Source organism: Astatotilapia calliptera, chromosome 4 (genome assembly GCF_900246225.1).
Source record: "Astatotilapia calliptera chromosome 4, fAstCal1.2, whole genome shotgun sequence".
NCBI classification, from domain to species: Eukaryota; Metazoa; Chordata; class Actinopteri; order Cichliformes; family Cichlidae; genus Astatotilapia; species Astatotilapia calliptera.
This window is the reverse complement of record NC_039305.1, coordinates 5,637,338-5,656,029: the sequence shown is the minus strand read 5'-3', so window position 1 is coordinate 5,656,029 and position 18,692 is coordinate 5,637,338. Positions and strand designations below refer to the sequence as shown.

Here is an 18,692-nt window from a genome sequence, read left to right as displayed (position 1 = left end):
AGAGTGTGCCAGTATAAACAGTAACAAAAACAGACAATACAAGAAGTACAAGAAGTAGCACAATATATACATACAAATAATTCACTTACTGATAAATAAAGGAATGATTTCCTGTGTCGTGCAGTGGTGCTTTTTGATGTCAGTCTCTCACTGAACATGCTCCTGTGGCTAGCCAGCATGTCATGGAGTGGGTGGGAGGAATTAGCCAACATTGTCTTTATCTTGGACAACATTCGCCCCTCCAACACCAAATTAAGAGAGTCCAGCTTCATCCCTAAAATGTCATCATCTCTGTGGGCGGGAAGGGCGGGGCGAGTATAGGCAAAAGCTCCAGCTCGCCGCTGCAGAGCACAGAGTTCATTAGCGTAACACGATGTCGGAACACCAGCGGGGTCTTGTGTATCTGCTCACCGGTGCCTGTGGGTTTCTCGGCCAGCATTTACTGAGAATTCTCCTGGAAAAGGAGGACAGTCTAGAGGAGATACGGGTGTTTGACAAACGCGTAGATCCGACCTTGCATGATCTCAGCACAGGTAAGACGAGCAGAAGCGCTTCTTGACTGTTCGTGACTTATGTCATGCAATGCTGTTTCTGTTTATAATGCGGAACTTCGTTAGCTAATATACCGATTTAACGTTAAATCTTTCACCGGCAAACAGACATACGCGCAGATATATTGTCGTAAATCACTCGAGCTGTTTGTTTTATTCGGCAGCATTTTCCTTTTCATGGTAATTCTCCAGAGAAAACAAAACTGTCTTCATCACTTCGCCACCGCATTCCTGATAAGAATCGTAACTCAAACCTTTAGCGTGCCAGCTTTATGTCATCTTAATTAGAGTCTGTTTGAATGAAATACCTCGAGCAGGTACAGCATTACTTATAAGGAAAAAAATGGCATACCCTGATGTTTGTGTCTCAGATATGCTTTTAATCACCTTGGCAACGTAAAGAAAGCTGTGTTTTGAGCGCACCCTAATTTACCTGTCGTGTCTTGTTGTTGCACCTGCCGTGACTTTCAGCACCTTCTGAATAATTTGAATGCTAACCTGTTGGTTTACATAGAACCAGAAGTCGTGACCAAAGGTGGTTCACATGATGTGTTTGTTTTTGTTCCCTGCTTCCTGGGAAACATTACTGAAATCACTTGGAAGCCAAGATATGTTTTATTTCCTTGATTGCTGGTCTGCTTACAGTAAAATACAGAAGTTAAGCAAGACAAGACCCTCAAAGCTGTGACTAATGCCCCAACAAAAAGACTAGTGATCCATCTAAGAATCAAAACCCATAAAACAGAGTTTGAATTTCAGCAGAATCTCTGTGTGAAAGTCCAGGTGCAGAGCTATCAGCGTTTCAAGGACAAATGGTAGATAATTTATAGGTTCAAGGCCTTCATAATATTTTTGCCATGTCAGCGCAACAGTGGAGACTGATCTCTTATATTGTTTTAAACTTCTGTGGAATTTAAAAATAAGACATTATCACTTTGGATAAAATTGGACTTGCCTTGATGATTCGGAAAGATGCAAATCACACCTGGAAATAACACTGCTATTATGAAATCAGGGCGGGCTGGGAAAAGAATGAGGTTGTTTTGAAGTTGCTTGGTAAACAAACTGTTTGTTCCTCAGTGTATTTGTAACATCCTTGTGGAATTCTCGGGAGAATATGGACATTATTTTCAGGTTTATTTGTTTGTTTTTAACTTTGTGTTTTCATGTTTTTTACCCAGAGCGGACAAGAGTGGTTGTCATTCAAGGAGATATCACGGATTATGAATCTGTGTTGGAGGCCTCCCGTGGAACCGATGTTGTCATCCACACAGCCAGCTTGGTTGATGTTTGGTACAAAGTCCCAGAGCCCCTCATCTACTCTGTCAACGTAACAGGTGAGGCTTGGAAAGATCAAAGTGATAACAAGGAAAAGGGGTGGGGTGGAAACATCAATCAACAGTTAAACTTGAAAAACATTTTACCACAGAAAGATATTTAGAGGAGAACCTTGGCTACATTTACTTTGGATGACTTCCAAGGCTGAACGTTTCCCTTCAACCAAAAAATGGAAAAATAGTTATAGTTCACATATTCACATTTCTGGTCTGAGGTGTGGTTTCCTCTTGTTTCAGTCAAGGGTCATTTTGTGTGTTCAAAGTGTTGTTTCGTCTTTATGAAAGGATACTTTGTTTAAACACCAGAGGTCTCAGATTCTCTTAAACTTCAACTCTAATTGGCTGATGCTGTTAGTGTGGAATTTAGCGGTGAGTTTAAGTGTTACATGATGCTGAAGTTGTTATTGGAGATGGGTTTCCTTTGTGCAGACGAGAAGCGAACTGCTGGGGAAACCCATTTTCTTCCCCTCTACTTTTTTGGAACATGATGAGAGTAGTGTCACTATTCACTGACTGAAACTATGACTAAATAGAGTCGGTTGAATTATACATTTAGGTCAAGGTTTAACTGATCATATGTCACTGTAGAGCTCTATTTGCACATGAGAGCATCAGAGACAGACTCCAGATTTGTGTGTCAAGTGTCTCAGTTAAATAAAAACACCTTGTTCAAACCTGGAAAAGTTAGTGACTCATAAATGTATTGGATTGCCAAAAGCAGTCCAAAATAACAGTTAACCAATGAGTTTACTCTTGACTGGAAAACTATTTTAAATGCTTCCCAAAAGTATCGTTTCTTCGGGTCTGTGGAATTTACTGGGTTTATTTTACTATTGTTTCTAGGGGTTTTTGAAGGTGGGCAGGTTGTATTCTTTAAAATCTGTCTAAACATTCCTTCTACTGTTTTATGTAGCAAAATGGCTCTCAAGAGATAAATTTGGCTCAAACACTGAAGCTTTTGCTATCATTAATCTCTATAATATTTTTGGTATTTGGACATTTAAAACAGTAGGTTGGCATCATGTTAGACAAACTCAAAAAATATTCAGCTAACTGAACCTTAAATCAAATGGTGTGTGGAAAACAGTGGAGCTCTGTGACGAAGAGGAATAAGCTATTCAGCCTTCTTTATACTTAAGAGGTATTTGTTTTCAGTGGACTTGTTGACTACAATTGTCAGCCAGGAAATGCTGCAGCCTATTTTCCCCGAGTTCCTGAAATGTCTCTGGCGCTGACTTTCAAGTGACTAAAGAATTTTATTGACAGCAGCATGCCAGATGTGCTGCGATGAAGGAAAACAAAAACATTTCATTGATCTGAATCTAAAACCAGATTGAAGACACTGATCACAGTAATAAAGAAGGGATGCAAATGTTGCTGGTGAGGCTTTGCTTTTAATATCTGTACCCCAAAAACAATCACTGCAGATTAAAGGCAGTTTTGTCTGTAGGCTCCCAAAGATCTCGTGCAGAGGTCAGCTTTTTTCCATATGGATGTTAATTATTTGGATTGCTAGAGTGTATATGAACAAACCACTACAGTTAAAGTTTTTCTTCTGTAAAAATCTGATAAGATCCAGTAGTTGCATCTGTCTGTTTTACTCGGTCCAAGGAGATTGTCCCATTTGGCCTCATGGACCTGAAAAATATTTCAAGAATTTTAATATTTCCCCTGTGTTGGCGTCAAGGGGTTTTCTTCAACACATTCTTGTTAGTTCCTCCTCCTCTAGTGTCTGGTTAAAATCTCTCTTCTTCTCATAACTGGTATAGATTTAAAATGCTAGTCTAACAGCAGTATATTGTAAACACTTATAGCCTGTGTATTTTAGGCTGTAGCTGCAATGTTTAACCTCCTTTCAGACCACATGTTGGCACAAAAGCTAGACAGCAGAGCTTGCAGAGGGTAAACATTACTGCATCAGGAAAAGCACAGATCAAACAAATTTAATTAGTGTTTCCTGTATTTAATTATGTGCCATAGAAATCATGCCAGTGAGCCACTATGCATAGAAGACTGTGGAACTGGTTTACCTAAATTGAATCTTAAATTATGGTCTGTTCCTCTGTCTTATCTGTGTCCTGTTCTATGTATTTTTGCCTTTAAAGTGAGATTAGTTTTAACTGTGCTAGCAGCAAAGCTGTAGGTTTGACAGTGCTGGTAATTTCAGTTCATCACTTTTGCCAAGAATAGAGTATCACAACACATATTCAGCAAATTTACTGTTAGATTTTGTAGAGGTGTTTTTGGTCTGGCTTTTTCAGTTTTTCTGTAGCGCGTGAAACCTCTCGCTCTGTTCTAGTGAAATATGGCATACGTTCCTGATAATCTACTACCACATTGGTGCTGATAAGTCTGTCACTTTACAGGGAGTGGTATGGTTGTCTGTGCAGCTGTGCATGGTATTTGTGAACTCTGTGGGTTTCTTTTTTGTTTTGTTTTGCTCAGATGGCAAATTAAACACATCAGCACTTCTTTTTCTCATCAGCACTTTAACAAATGTTAACTATGCAGCTTGTCAAGTGTTTACTCCGTAGATTTTTGTTTTTAACTTTCAGATACGTAAACAATAGCCTCAATAGTGGAAGCCAGAAATATTCGTGGCATCCTCTCATACAAACAGAACACGCATGGGTCCCGTTTAAATTATTCACACGGAGATGTTTCATATAGTAATTTGAAGCAATCCATTAAAAAAATAAAAAATAGCAGCTTTCTTCAAATCTGCACTGATGGAATAAACTATTTCTGTGTCACAGTGTCCTTTGAGCTACAGTCTGCTCTATCAACACAAAAGTGAGCAGACTTGCTAAAAACGATGTTTTCTTTTCCTCTTAGGAACAAAGAATGTCATCAAAGCCTGTGTGGAGTGCGGCATAGAGTGCCTCCTCTATACCAGCAGCATGGAAGTGGTCGGTCCCAACATCAATGGAGATCACTTTAAGAGGTGAAATTCAAAAACTATAACATTGTTAGTTGTTTAAAATGTTGTTGTTGGTTTTTTTAATTATTCTTATTTTTTTATGCTGACTGAGCCAACATAGTAGACATCTAAACCCATTTGAAGAAGTGCTTTAGCTCATCTAGTTCATTTTCTGTAGTTGCTGCCTTGTAACCACTCTTATCTTAAAAGCACCATCATTTAACACATGACTTGTGCAGCGCAAGATATGATGGGGTGGAGTCAAACGTCAATGACAAATGCAGTATTTAGTATTTTCTGTGTGTTATTCAACCAAGTGATCAAGGTAGTTTATTCTGATTAAAAGACATTAAATGGGAGCTACTGTCTGAGCTTTCTTTTGCCAGTGCTTTAATATTTTCCAGACTTATGTCACGCACTTGTTATGTAATGTTGCTGCAGTTAAACAGCTTTTAAATCTGGAGCTTAAAGTTCAAACTGTTTTGCAACCATCATTTGCATTGGCATGCTATTGACAGTTATGTCACTCAAGGTTGGTTGATACCAGAGGAATAGTTCTGAATTATTTAATAACAAATAAAAAATGTTATGTAATGTACATTTGCCAGGTTTTTTGCCTGTCATGAGAGGAAAAGGCAACACAATGTGATTTCTAAATATGGGCTGTCTCCGGGTTTTTCTGTGTATTCATCATTTTCAGTGACATCATTTGAGTGGCATGTCCATACCTGTGTAGCTATGGAATATTTTGGGTAAGAATGAGCAGAAACCAAAATAGAAATGACTCTTGAATCAAGACTGATGACAAATGGAAAGTTCACTCCTAAAGGCGTGAGTCAGATCCAGGTGTATAGTTCACCGTCATATTGTTTGAGTATAGGAATAGGAGACCCAGACAGACCATTTACTGGCATATGTCGGTTAGAGGGAACAGTTTTTGTGCTTTGGCTGAAAGCATTTCAAGGTAGGGTTTTTCCCATTGTCACCCATGACCGAAATGAAAAACCCTGGTGTGCAATGCTTGTATGCACTAAGGTTAAGGTGACGGTGCACAAGTGGGCATTCTTCAATATTTAAGTGTCTGGTTGGAAATTCCACCCAGTTCCTGAAGGTTTACGGTTAATCTATTCTGGCCAACCACTACCAAGGGTTAAAAACAAAAGAGTTTGCGCTGCAGAAACTCTGACCACATATTTAGCATGTGCACCCTTTACCCTCCAACCTGTACCAGTAAAATTCTGAGTGCTGCCTGCTAATCTCAGACTGGCTCCATGATCTTGAGATTAGGGCTTTACAGAGGCCAGCATCTGAGGCTGGACTCCTTGTTCTTTTTGTCTCTTTTGATGATTCTTTGGGATGTTTGATGCTACAGAAGGATCTGGGACCAATCAGGCACCTTCTTGTTGATGTGTGACGTAGAACACGTGCGAAGCTTTTTCACAGTACAATATGTTCTCAGATTGTTAGATGAAGATTCAAAAGAAAAATATTGATATAATCATTCCAAGTGGATGCCCTCTTATCTACTGAGATCTTTCTACGTCAGCCCATCTCCAGCCACTGAGACAGATTGGCTTTCTGGTATTTCCTAGTAGAATTAAAGTCGCAGCATATTACTATCAATATCAAAAATGGATTTACAGTAACAAATGGATTTAAAGAATTCCACATAATGCCCTTGTCACATGAGGAAAATCACGCCCAGCAAACGTGCTGGATGTGCTGTCTGCCTTCCAGATGGTGTGCACTCTTTGCACGTACACAGGCACCTTGGAAGCTGTTGTAGTTCTGACGTTACCCTATAAGAATGAACCTTTTCCTTCTCTTGTTACAAATATTTGTTCTATTTAGACAGTAGATTTGGAAAAAAGATAAGAACAAACTTTGAAAAACTTGCAAATAAACATGGATATCAGGTTTGTTCTTCTTTGCCAAGGTTCATTTCAACACTTCTGTTTAGTACGTCATAAGCACATTCCTAACACACACAGCAAGGTCAAGAAAATACTAGGTGATTATCTTCTCCTGAGCACTTCTCTGAATGTTTAACTTCTTTCTTTGTAGGGGCAATGAAGACACACCTTATACAGTGAAACACAGCATGGCCTACCCCAAGAGCAAGTCAGAGGCAGAGAAAATTGTGCTTGATGCTAATGGCACCAAGGTAAGATATATTTCACAAATTAATGGTATGTTTACTTTGTGTAAAGAAAAGTGGTATACTGTTTGAACTACATCACAATGAAGCAGATTTAGTAAATGTACATTTGAACTGAACTATGATAATGCAGTGAAACCAGTAAAAGGATTAGTTTCTAAAAAGGCTTAACCTGGATAAACTTTGACTGGGCAGTTCCATGCAGAGGCTCGAGATATGCAGATGTTTTTGTTTTTTAGTCTCTTGCTGAGCTGGACTGGAGCCTTTAAAAAAACAAAGTCATAGTGTGTGTGGGGGGGGGTTTCTTGTGCAACTTTGCCACAGAATGTGAGAATTTCCCTTGTGGCTATGCGGTGGTACAATGGTGTAATTTTTGCTGTTTACAATTATATCTAAATCTTCTTTTATTTTATCTGCCTCCGGCCTGGAAACTAAAAGTTGTTTTTATTTCCTGTCCAGGTTAAGGGTGATAAGCACTTATACACATGCTCACTGAGGCCAACGGGGATCTATGGCGAGGGGCACCAGCTAATAAAGGACTTCTATAAGCAGGGTGTTCAAAGGGGAGGCTTGATTGTTGGAGGCATCCCAGATCATGTTGAACACGGTCGAGTTTATGCAGGTAAAATTACCACTTCTGTGATGTTTCCTATGTGGCACTGAAAACTTGGTTAAAGGCGCCGTCATTTTTAAAGCAGATGTAGCATGTAGAAGCACTTCCTCTGCACTTCGCAGGAAGTTTACAGTTTTACACCTAACGCAATTCATAACATTAGAATTTCAGATGATAATATGATAAGAAACCCTGATGCTCTTAAACAACTTTTAATAGGTTTATAATAAATTCAATACCAGATGGTCATTATCGGTGAACATGTATACATGCATCCAATTCACACCACAAATCCTCTGATCTCCTAACAGAATATGATTGCATTTATGATATTAATACATTTTACAAATGCATGCATGTAAGGCATGCAGTATCAGCCACAACTGGATAGAAAGGATGTCACTTGGATGCAGATTAAATGACTAAAGTAGTATCTACAATTGATGTATTTTAAGTATTTGCACTCTTTACCATCACCATAATTAAATCCGTTACTTATCCACTTGTCTACCTAGGCAATGTTGCCTGGATGCATCTCCTTGCAGCCCAAGCTTTGAGAGAGCGCCCAGAGAAAGTTGGAGGAGAAGCGTTCTACTGCTACGATGACTCACCCTACAAAAGCTACGAAGATTTCAACATGGTGTTGTTCTCAGAGTTTAACTTTCGAAAGGCACGGATACCCACAATGGTGTTATGGTTTCTGGCCATGTTTAATGATTTGATGCACTGGTTACTAAAACCCATATACAACTACACGCCGCTGCTGAACAGTTACACCTTGGCCGTTGTTAGCACCACCTTCACAGTGCGCACCGACAAAGCTGAGCGTCATTTCGATTACCGCCCCTTGTACAGCTGGGATGAATGTCTGGCCCGCACAAAGAAATGGATTAGCACATTTCCTTCAGAAAACTCCAAAGACTGTTGATCTGAGCTCAACCACAGCAACATTTATTAGAAGCTGCTATGTAGACAGACGGGATCGCAATACGTAAATAATGCCTGTTGTCTATTAATGTTGTAGAGAAACAAGCAGTACTGTGCCTTACAGTAGGGACAGTGTAACAGAGCTTTTATACAGAGCATATAAACATAGTTTTATAAAAGATGTCTCAATAATTCTCGTCGTAGTAGATTAAAAGGTGCTTTCATAACATTTTTGAAACGGCATTCATTTCGACATTCAAGCTTTAAAAACTATGCAGTACCGATAAAGCAGTATTGTTCTTGGTCTTGTGTTGGTGTTTTCAGTTCTGCCAACATCCACAGAATGCCTTAATTCAAAGTTAAAATAAGCTTCATTATAAAATGTTGACCACTGATTCCATCAGAACCGTTAACTACATTTGTTAATGAACTAGTTCTAGATGGGGCAAATGGTGAAGACGACATAATTATTACGTTGTTGTTCTATCCATTTATGTGGCATGTACTAATTTTAGATATGCATTTCACATTAAATATTATCAATATGCACAGTATTAATAGTGACAATGTAAACTCAATTTACATGCATTTACTACTCAGGTTACTAATATTTTATTGATTTAGCAGAGTTTATAAAATGTTTTATACTGTTTGAATAAATGTTTATTGTGACACAATTGGAATGTTTAATTTTTTTTTGTCATTACAAATAAAGATTTATTTAATCCTTTGTACAAGGCCTCGTGTGTGTGTCAGGGCGGTGCCCTGATCTCATTGCCTGTCATCCCAGTCTTTGGTTGCATAACAACTCTGATACACATCACTACATCCCATCCCTGGAAACCACTTGCACAACTTTAAATCCTTGTTTTTGTTTCAGTATGCATATTTGCCCACACCATATCCCCATGGTTACATTGTGTCCTCCGGTTTCTATGTATCCAAGTGTTTACCCATTGCGGTAGGTAGAGAGAATCACTCCTTGAAGTCATGTGTTGTGCCTGAAAATGAATAAATAAATGAAAATGAATGAATGAAATGATGTGGAAACTTGTTGTCATGCTATATTAAAACCAGCTGGATTTGAACTTCTATGACTCAGAAGGAAAAGGGAGTTCCTTTAGAGTTTGCTAAATAGTGTTCCTGTAGACCTGGGTGTCCCCCATTTTGAGGTTTTGCATAGCAATCTCCAAAACACCACCATGCATGGTGCTAGGAAATACAAAGCAAAGACTAACAGTTTCCAAACAAACTCATAAATCCTTTTTTGCAATGTCCCAAAGGCCCAGGTCAGCAGGGCACAGGGAAAGGAGAGACGCCAGCTACTCCAGGAAGAGGTCCGAGCAGGTGTGGAGGAGGAGCGAGTAAGTAGAGCTGTAGGCCTTAAGCGGCAGGGAGCATGGACAAGGTGGGAGAGCACCTTGCAGCGCAAGGTCACCTGGGCAAACATCATGCAGGCAGACTTCCACCGGATCCGATTCCTAGTGCAGGCAGTATACGACACTCTGCCAAGCCCAGCAAACCTCCATCTGTGGGGAAAGAGCGAGACACCTGCCTGTCCCCTGTGCTCTGGAAGAGGGACCCTAGAACACCTCCTTAGCAGCTGCCCAAGGGCCCTGGCCGATGGTCGGTATCGTTGGCGGCACGACCAGGTGCTCAGAGTAGTTGCTGAAAAGATTGCCTCAGCAATCAGCACCAGCAAGCATCATCATGCTCCGAGGAAGGCAATCTCTTTTATTAAGGCTGGAGAGAAACCCCAGGTGCGCCCACATTTGACAACTGGCCTCCTCAACACAGCCTCTGATTGGCAGCTACAGGCTGACCTGGGTAAACAACTAAAGTTCCCTCAGAACATTGCAAAAACATCACTCCGGCCAGACATGATAATTATTTCTGAGGCCTCAAAACAGCTGATCATGCTGGAACTCACAGTGCCCTGGGAAGAGCGGATTGAGGAGGCCAATGAAAGGAAACGAGGAAAGTACCAGGAACTAGTGCAGGAGTGCAGGGGAAGGGGCTGGAAGACTTTCTATGAGCCCATAGAAGTGGGTTGTAGGGGCTTTGCAGGACGATCACTCTGCAAAGCCCTAGGGCGGCTGGGCGTGGCTGGGGCAGCCAAGAAGAGGGCCATCCAGGCTGTGAGTGAAGCGGCAGAGAAAGCCACAAGGTGGCTGTGGATCAAGAGGGCTGATCCGTGGGTAGCTACTGGTACGCAAGTCGGGGCTTGATCACCCCCGGCTGGGTCGCCTGGGCGAGGGTGTATGATGTTGTGAGACCCGAAACACCTGATGACCCTAGGATACATCACTGAAGATGCGTACCAGTGCATCCAGGAGATGTGTCTTTATAGTTAAACTCTGGCTGAGCCAGTGACGCCTAGGAAGAGTCTAGGTGACAACCAAGAAAGTTTGGTGACGACTGGAGAGACAGATGACAGCTCGGAAAGACGGCTCCAGGGGCAGGGTGGGCTAGCATCCCGGTCTGCAGTTTTCGTGAGAAAGCACCCCAAAAAGCTACGGAAAGCCCTAAAGAAAGATACCCCCAGGAGATCCCGAGAGGGGGGGAGGATGAGGTCTCCAATCGGACGGACTTAAGGTTAACGACCAACGCAATGGAAAGGACTACGAGTAAGACATGTATCTGCGGCAAGCTGTGTAAGAACCAGCGTGGCCTAAAGGTCCATCAGGCTAGAATGAAATGTTTGGAGCGGGAGAGTGAGGTGCAACGCACAGGTCCTGAACCTGGTGAGACGCAGGAGGAGCCCGGCCAGGAGGCACCCCACAGAGCCCAGTCCCTCCATGCACTGGACTCTTCCAATCCAAGCAGTGTAGTTCCACAACAGCGGATTAAGTGGCCCCCAGCCAGCAGCCGGAGCGAGTGGCAGAAGTTTGATGAGGATGTCTCCAACATCATACAAGCTGTGGCCAAAAGAGATGCCGACAACAGGCTTAAAACAATGACCACCATCATAGTCAGCTACGCCTCAGAAAGGTTCGGCCTGATCGAGAAGTGTAACAACAAGACCCCTTACACCATGAACCGCAGGGCCATGAAGATTCATCAACTGCGCCAGGAGCTCAGGAGCCTTAAGAAGCAGTTCAAGAACGCTGATGCGGAGGAGAAGCAAGCTTTAGAGGAACTGCATAACATCTTGCGGAAGAAGTTGATTACCCTCCGTAGAGCAGAATGGCACAGAAGGCGAGGAAGAGAGAGAGCCAGGAAACGTGCAGCTTTTATTGCTGATCCCTTTCGCTTTTCCAAACAATTGCTTGGGGTTAAGCGAAGTGGGCAGTTGGAGTGCTCAGCAGAGGAGGTGAATAACTTCCTTCATGAGACAATGAGTGACCCATTGAGGGAACAAGACTTGGGACCAAACAAAGCTCTCATCAACCCTGCCCCACCATCAGCAGAGTTCAAGTTGACGGAGCCAAGTTTGAAGGAGGTGTGTGAGGTCATCAAAGCAGCCCGCTCAGCATCCTCCCCAGGTCCCAGTGGCGTACCCTACCTTGTCTATAAGCGCTGCCCAGAGCTGCTTCGCCACCTGTGGAAGATCTTAAAGGTGATATGGCGAAGAGGGAGAGTTGCTGATCAGTGGAGGTGCGCAGAGGGAGTCTGGATTCCCAAAGAGGAGGATTCGAAAAACATAAACCAGTTTCGGAGCATCTCGCTATTGAGCGTGGAGGGGAAGGTGTTTTTTAGCGTTGTCTCCCGGAGATTGACCGAGTTTCTCCTTAGAAACAATTACATTGATCCATCAGTTCAGAAGGGGGGGATCCCAGGAGTTCCTGGTTGCCTAGAGCACACTGGTGTAGTTACACACCTTATAAGAGAAGCCCATGAGAACAGAGGCGACCTAGCTGTATTGTGGCTGGACCTGACTAATGCCTGTGGGTCTATCCCACACAAGCTGATTGGGCGTGCTCTACACCTCCACCATGTTCCCAGCAAAATCAAGCACCTGATCTTGGATTATTATGGCAATTTCAGACTGAGGGTCACTTCTGGGTCAGTGACTTCAGACTGGCATCGCCTCAGGAAAGGTATAATAACAGGCTGTACCATCTCAGTTACGCTCTTTGCCCTGGCAATGTACATGGTGGTAAAGGCCGCTGAGGTGGAGTGCAGAGGGCCGTTAACAAGGTCAGGTGTTCGTCAGCCCCCTATCAGAGCCTATATGGATGACCTCACCATTACAACATCATCAGTTCCCGGGTGTAGGTGGATCTTGCAAGGTCTTGAGAGTCTCATCTCAGGGGCAAGGATGAGTGTCAAACCTTCCAAGTCAAGATCTATGGTGCTGAAGAAGGGAAAGGTGACGGACAAGTTCCGGTTTTCAATCTCAGGAACTATAATCCCGTCCATAACGGAACAACCAGTCAAGAGCTTGGGAAAACTCTTTGACTCCAGCCTGAAAGACTCTACTGCTATTCAGAAGGCAAATGAGGAGCTGGGAGCGTGGCTTATTAAGGTGGATAAGTCCGGCCTGCCTGGAAGATTTAAAGCCTGGATCTACCAGCATTCAATCCTGCCCCGAATCCTGTGGCCCTTGCTTGTCTATACAGTTCCAATAACTACTGTGGAATCCCTTGAAAGAAAGATCAGTGGCTTTCTTCGTAAGTGGCTGGGACTTCCCCGCAGTCTCACCAGCGCTGCCTTGTATGGGACAAGCAACAGCGTGCAGTTACCCTTCAGTGGTCTCACAGAAGAGTTCAAGGTGGCTCGCACACGAGAAGCCCTACAGTACAGAGATTCTAAAGACTGCAAGGTGGCATTAGCAGGTATTGAGGTAAGGACAGGAAGAAAGTGGAAGGCTGAGAAGGCAGTTGAGGTGGCGGAGTCACGCCTAAGGCAGAAAACACTGATGGGGGTCTTAGCAACAGGGGGAGCAGGCTTGGGGTATGTCCCAAAGGCCCAGGTCAGCAGGGCACAGGGAAAGGAGAGACGCCAGCTACTCCAGGAAGAGGTCCGAGCAGGTGTGGAGGAGGAGCGAGTAAGTAGAGCTGTAGGCCTTAAGCGGCAGGGAGCATGGACAAGGTGGGAGAGCACCTTGCAGCGCAAGGTCACCTGGGCAAACATCATGCAGGCAGACTTCCACCGGATCCGATTCCTAGTGCAGGCAGTATACGACACTCTGCCAAGCCCAGCAAACCTCCATCTGTGGGGAAAGAGCGAGACACCTGCCTGTCCCCTGTGCTCTGGAAGAGGGACCCTAGAACACCTCCTTAGCAGCTGCCCAAGGGCCCTGGCCGATGGTCGGTATCGTTGGCGGCACGACCAGGTGCTCAGAGTAGTTGCTGAAAAGATTGCCTCAGCAATCAGCACCAGCAAGCATCATCATGCTCCGAGGAAGGCAATCTCTTTTATTAAGGCTGGAGAGAAACCCCAGGTGCGCCCACATTTGACAACTGGCCTCCTCAACACAGCCTCTGATTGGCAGCTACAGGCTGACCTGGGTAAACAACTAAAGTTCCCTCAGAACATTGCAAAAACATCACTCCGGCCAGACATGATAATTATTTCTGAGGCCTCAAAACAGCTGATCATGCTGGAACTCACAGTGCCCTGGGAAGAGCGGATTGAGGAGGCCAATGAAAGGAAACGAGGAAAGTACCAGGAACTAGTGCAGGAGTGCAGGGGAAGGGGCTGGAAGACTTTCTATGAGCCCATAGAAGTGGGTTGTAGGGGCTTTGCAGGACGATCACTCTGCAAAGCCCTAGGGCGGCTGGGCGTGGCTGGGGCAGCCAAGAAGAGGGCCATCCAGGCTGTGAGTGAAGCGGCAGAGAAAGCCACAAGGTGGCTGTGGATCAAGAGGGCTGATCCGTGGGTAGCTACTGGTACGCAAGTCGGGGCTTGATCACCCCCGGCTGGGTCGCCTGGGCGAGGGTGTATGATGTTGTGAGACCCGAAACACCTGATGACCCTAGGATACATCACTGAAGATGCGTACCAGTGCATCCAGGAGATGTGTCTTTATAGCAAACAAAACCAAAAGATGTGGAAACAAGAATGTGGAAAAATTAAGTTGTGTGTGTGGTTTTTTTTGTTTTGTTTTGTTTTTTACATTTCCAGCAGATTGTAATATGGTCTGACACAAAGGCTAGGCTTTCTTATAAAATGTTTCTATGATGTAAGAGAAAGCATGTCTGTGGGAATACAGCAAAATATCTGTATGAGTTTAACTGATGTGTTTTGGTGGTTCACAACTGGAGTCTCTAGGTGTGTCAAACCTGTTTGAGTTCACAAGCCAACCAGGAGCTATATATAACAAATGGGGTGAACCAGTAAAACACAACCTATGTGAAAACAAACACCTATATCTTTTATGAGAAGTGAATAGATATTCTGAACATTTTATATATACAAAAACATGAACAGCCTGAGATGTCTTAAAGTTTAATTTCAACTCTGTCTGAGAGTCTGCTGTCATAACAATCGACAGATCACATTGATTCTATATAGAAAAAACAATATTATGCATCTTTGTGATTGAAACACCATTGTTGTAATACTGGCATCACATCCTTACTCCAGGAATAGCAGAAGACAAAAAATAATACAAATTAAAAAAAATTACAGTCTTTTGTCAGAAAAGCCACTCCGTAGACCTGTGGCAGGTGAGGGTCCTGTTCCAGGAAGCAGGAACTATGGAGACAGAGAAAACAGAGACCTCCACTCTGTGGACAGTAAGGGTCAGCCAGCTTCCTTGCACTGCAACATTTATTGTAGGTCACTGTAGCAATCATTGTTTAAATAAAAGACATCTGTTCTTTGTTTTGCAATCAGTCACACTAATGGAAACATTTTGTGTTACAGATGGAACCTTGGATATGATGTGGATATTTGGGTAAGGAACAGAAATGATTTTTAAGACTAAGACTAAACTAAAGGAATTTAAAGGGGTGTTTTAAAAGCAGACAGACTGTCTGAATGTAATCTGATTACATGTAATGTTTGTCTTTGTTCAAAGATTGAGATTCACTTATTATGTCAAACAGCATTTGAAAGGTACAGTGTCTGTACCACTGAAAATCACATAAAGCAGACTCTGTGGGTCTGCCCAGAACTGGACCCAGCTGCAGGTATTAGAGGCTCCATAATGGATCAGCAAACCATGCCCTACAGAAAAAGATCAAGGACTCAAGGATGAGGTTCAGCATGGCCATTTTGCAGCTCATCCTGTCTAGACTGAATTTTTATGTTCATATTTCATTTATTTTGTTTGTATTCTGTTCCCCGGTCCTTATCTAAAATGGTTCATAACATGTTTGCCTTTACAGATAAAACTTACATTCAATAAAGACCTGTAAAGCTGCCCTGCCTTTTTTCAGTTAAATAGGAAACCATTACTATGCTCTAACTATGACTATTAACAATAACTCGATAAGACATCTCTCCTACGGCTACAAGAGAGGAAACAGTGAAGGCCGACATTAGATTAGATTAGGCAAGGCAAGTTTATTTATATAGCACAATTCAACAACAAGGTGATTCAAAGTGCTTTAGAGACATTAAAGAACAAAAACAAATAAAAAGCATGAGTTAAAATTGATTAAAAAACAGTAGATAAAATCAGGACAGTAGATAAAATCAGTAGTTAAAATGTAAGTTTTGAAATTTAAGCTTAACAGTGTGGATTTGGTGTTTTATTCAAATGTAGCTGAGAATAGGAGTCTTCAACCTGGATTTAAATAAACTGGGTGTTTCAGCTGATCTGAGGCTTTCTGGGAGTTTGTTCCAGATATATGAAGCATAAAAGCTGAATGCAGCTTCTCCGTGTCTGGTTCTGACTCTGGGAACTGATAAAAAACCGGATCCAAATGACCTGAGGGATCTGGAAGGTTCATACTGGGTCAGGAGGTCACTGATGTATTTTTGGTCCTAAACCATTCAGAGCTTTATAGGCCAGCATCAGAACTTTAAAGTCTATCCTCTGATGGACAGGCAGCCAGTGTAAAGACCTCAGAGCTGGACCGATGTGGTTCACTTTTTTGGTCTTAGTGAGGACTCGAGCAGCAGAGTTCTGAATGAGCTGTAGTTGTCTGACTGATTTTTTAGGTAGACCTGTAAAGATGCTGTTACAGTAATCAAGCCTACTAAAGATGAATGCAGGGACTAGTTTTTCCAGGTCCTGTTGAGACATCAGATCTTTTATCCTTGAAATATTCTTGAGGTGATAGTAAGCTGATTTTGTTATTGTCTTAATGTGTTTTTCTAAGTTTAGGTCCGCATCCATCACTACCCCCAAATTTCTCTCCGGGTTTGTGGTTTTTAGGTGTATAGATTGAAGTTCTCTGGTGACATGTAATTGTTTTTCTTTGGCACCAAAGACTATTACTTCAGTTTTTGTTTAGCTGGAGAAAATTGTGGCACAACCAGTCATTAATTTCCTCGATGCATTTACCAACAGCCTGTATAGGGCCTCGGTCTCCTGGTGACATTGTGATATATATTTGTGTGTCATCTGCATAGCTGTGGTAGTTTATTTTGTTGTTCTTTATAATCTGTGCCAGTGGGAGCATGTAAATGTTAAACAGAAGGGGTCCCAAGATGGAACCTTGGGGAACTCCACATGTGATACTTGTCTGCTCAGATGTGAAGTTACCTATTGATACAAAGTATTTCCTGTTTTCTAAGTATGTTTTGAACCAGTTTAGTACAGTTCCTGAAAGACCTGTCCAGTTCTCCAGTCGTTTGAGTAATATGTTGTGGTCAACTGTATCAAATGCTGCACTGAGATCCAGTAAAACTAAGACTGTGTTAAGAGATTTTCTACATTATACAATATAACCAAATCTCTATAATACAATATAATCAAGTGTGCCTTATATTCTGTGTGTTCATATATTTTCACATAACCAAGCTTATTGTTAAAGAGAACATAATGCATTCCTTACCTCAGTGTGTGATGTCAGATAAGCATGATATACTTCTGCATTGTTATTTTCAGTGTACTGTATGTGTGCAAGGTCAGATAAGCTGAGATAATGCCTGACCTCTCCCCTTTCAGTTAAAAGAGGAAGTACTATGTAACTTACTTTCACTATAAATAAAGAACCAAGCCTGCGCTCAGTGTGTGTCTTCTCAGAGACATTCACCCGTGCGCACGTTTTCTAATACTCTCTGAGTCGGTCTACAGTGTCTTATTTCTCTTACTTGTGTTTGAACAAATGTCAACCCCTGACAGACTGACATTTTTCCACTGTCTGTATTCAGACATATGTCATTAAACACTTTGGTCAGAGCGGTTTCAGTGCTGTGGTTCTGTCTAAAACCTGACTGGAAGGCATCATAGCAGTTATTCTGTTTTAAGAAGTAATTGAGCTGTTGAGAAACTGCTTTTTCAATGATCTTACTTAAAAATGGGAGATTTGAGATCGGCCTGTAGTTGTTCATTTGTGTCTTGTCAAGATTGTCCTTTTTCAGTATAGGTTTTATTACAGCAGTTTTTAGTGGTTCTGGAAACACACCTGACATTAAAGAAAAGTTGACGATCTGTAACAGGTCTGACTCCAAAGTCTTTGAGACCTTTTTGAAAAAACTTGTTGGCAGGACATCTAAACAGCAGGAGGAGTTCAGTTGACCTAAGATGTCTTCAGGTCTTTGCTGTTAATCGGGTGAAACTGTTTGATGGTGTTTAAACAGTTTTTCAGTGGACACAGTACATATCCTGAATATGCTGTTGATGTACCAATTGCTTATCTAATCTTTTGGATTTTTTCTGTGAAGAATTTGGCAAAGTCATTGCAGGCCATGGTCGAATGAAGTTCAGCTGCCACTGGCACAGGAGGGTTTGTTAGCCTGTCAACTGTAGAAAATAAGACCCGAGCATTATGACTGTTTTTGGTGATGATGTCAGAGAAGTAGGACCTCCTTGCACTCCTCAGTTGTAAATTATAATTGTGAAGTTTCTCTTTATAGATGTCATAATGAACCTGGAGGTTTGTTTTTCTCCATCTGCGCTCAGCTTTCCTACACTCTCTTTTTCATTTTTCACCAGTGTGGAGTTTCTCCATGGAGACTTTTTCCTTCCAGAGATAACCTTCACCTTAATGGGAGCAATAGTGTCAATGACATTTAACATTTTAGCATTGAAGCTATTGACGAGCTCATTGACTGAACCTCTGGACAGGTCAGGTGTTAATGGGAAGACCTGGTTAAAGATCTCACTACTGTATTCAGTTATACA

At 42.3% G+C, this 18,692-nt stretch overlaps 2 protein-coding genes across 2 annotated transcripts; both read left to right on the top strand.

Moving 5' to 3' along the window:
- Positions 1–286: 286 nt before the first annotated feature.
- On the top strand, positions 287–9,157 carry hsd3b7 (hydroxy-delta-5-steroid dehydrogenase, 3 beta- and steroid delta-isomerase). The gene is made up of 6 exons (XM_026164197.1): positions 287–533; positions 1,733–1,888; positions 4,724–4,832; positions 6,873–6,972; positions 7,426–7,588; positions 8,095–9,157. The coding sequence occupies exons 1-6, from the start codon at positions 374–376 to the stop codon at positions 8,505–8,507; spliced, it is 1,101 nt and encodes a 366-aa protein (XP_026019982.1). The 5' UTR covers positions 287–373; the 3' UTR covers positions 8,508–9,157.
- Positions 9,158–11,110: 1,953 nt separating this feature from the next.
- LOC113020331 (uncharacterized) lies at positions 11,111–14,476 on the top strand. Its single transcript, XM_026164196.1, has one exon. It carries the CDS (start codon positions 11,118–11,120, stop codon positions 14,358–14,360), a length of 3,243 nt encoding a protein of 1,080 aa, XP_026019981.1. The 5' UTR covers positions 11,111–11,117; the 3' UTR covers positions 14,361–14,476.
- Positions 14,477–18,692: the final 4,216 nt, after the last annotated feature.

Excerpts from the sequence above, each read along its gene's own strand:
- hsd3b7 (XM_026164197.1), top strand. The coding sequence starts at position 374 with ATGTCGGAACACCAGCGGGGTCTTGTGTATCTGCTCACCGGTGCCTGT. Across the intron at positions 1,889-4,723 it reads CTACTCTGTCAACGTAACAG|GAACAAAGAATGTCATCAAA; the intron begins GTGAGGCTTGGA and ends TTTTCCTCTTAG. Across the intron at positions 6,973-7,425 it reads TTGATGCTAATGGCACCAAG|GTTAAGGGTGATAAGCACTT; the intron begins GTAAGATATATT and ends TTTCCTGTCCAG.
- LOC113020331 (XM_026164196.1), top strand. The coding sequence starts at position 11,118 with ATGGAAAGGACTACGAGTAAGACATGTATCTGCGGCAAGCTGTGTAAG.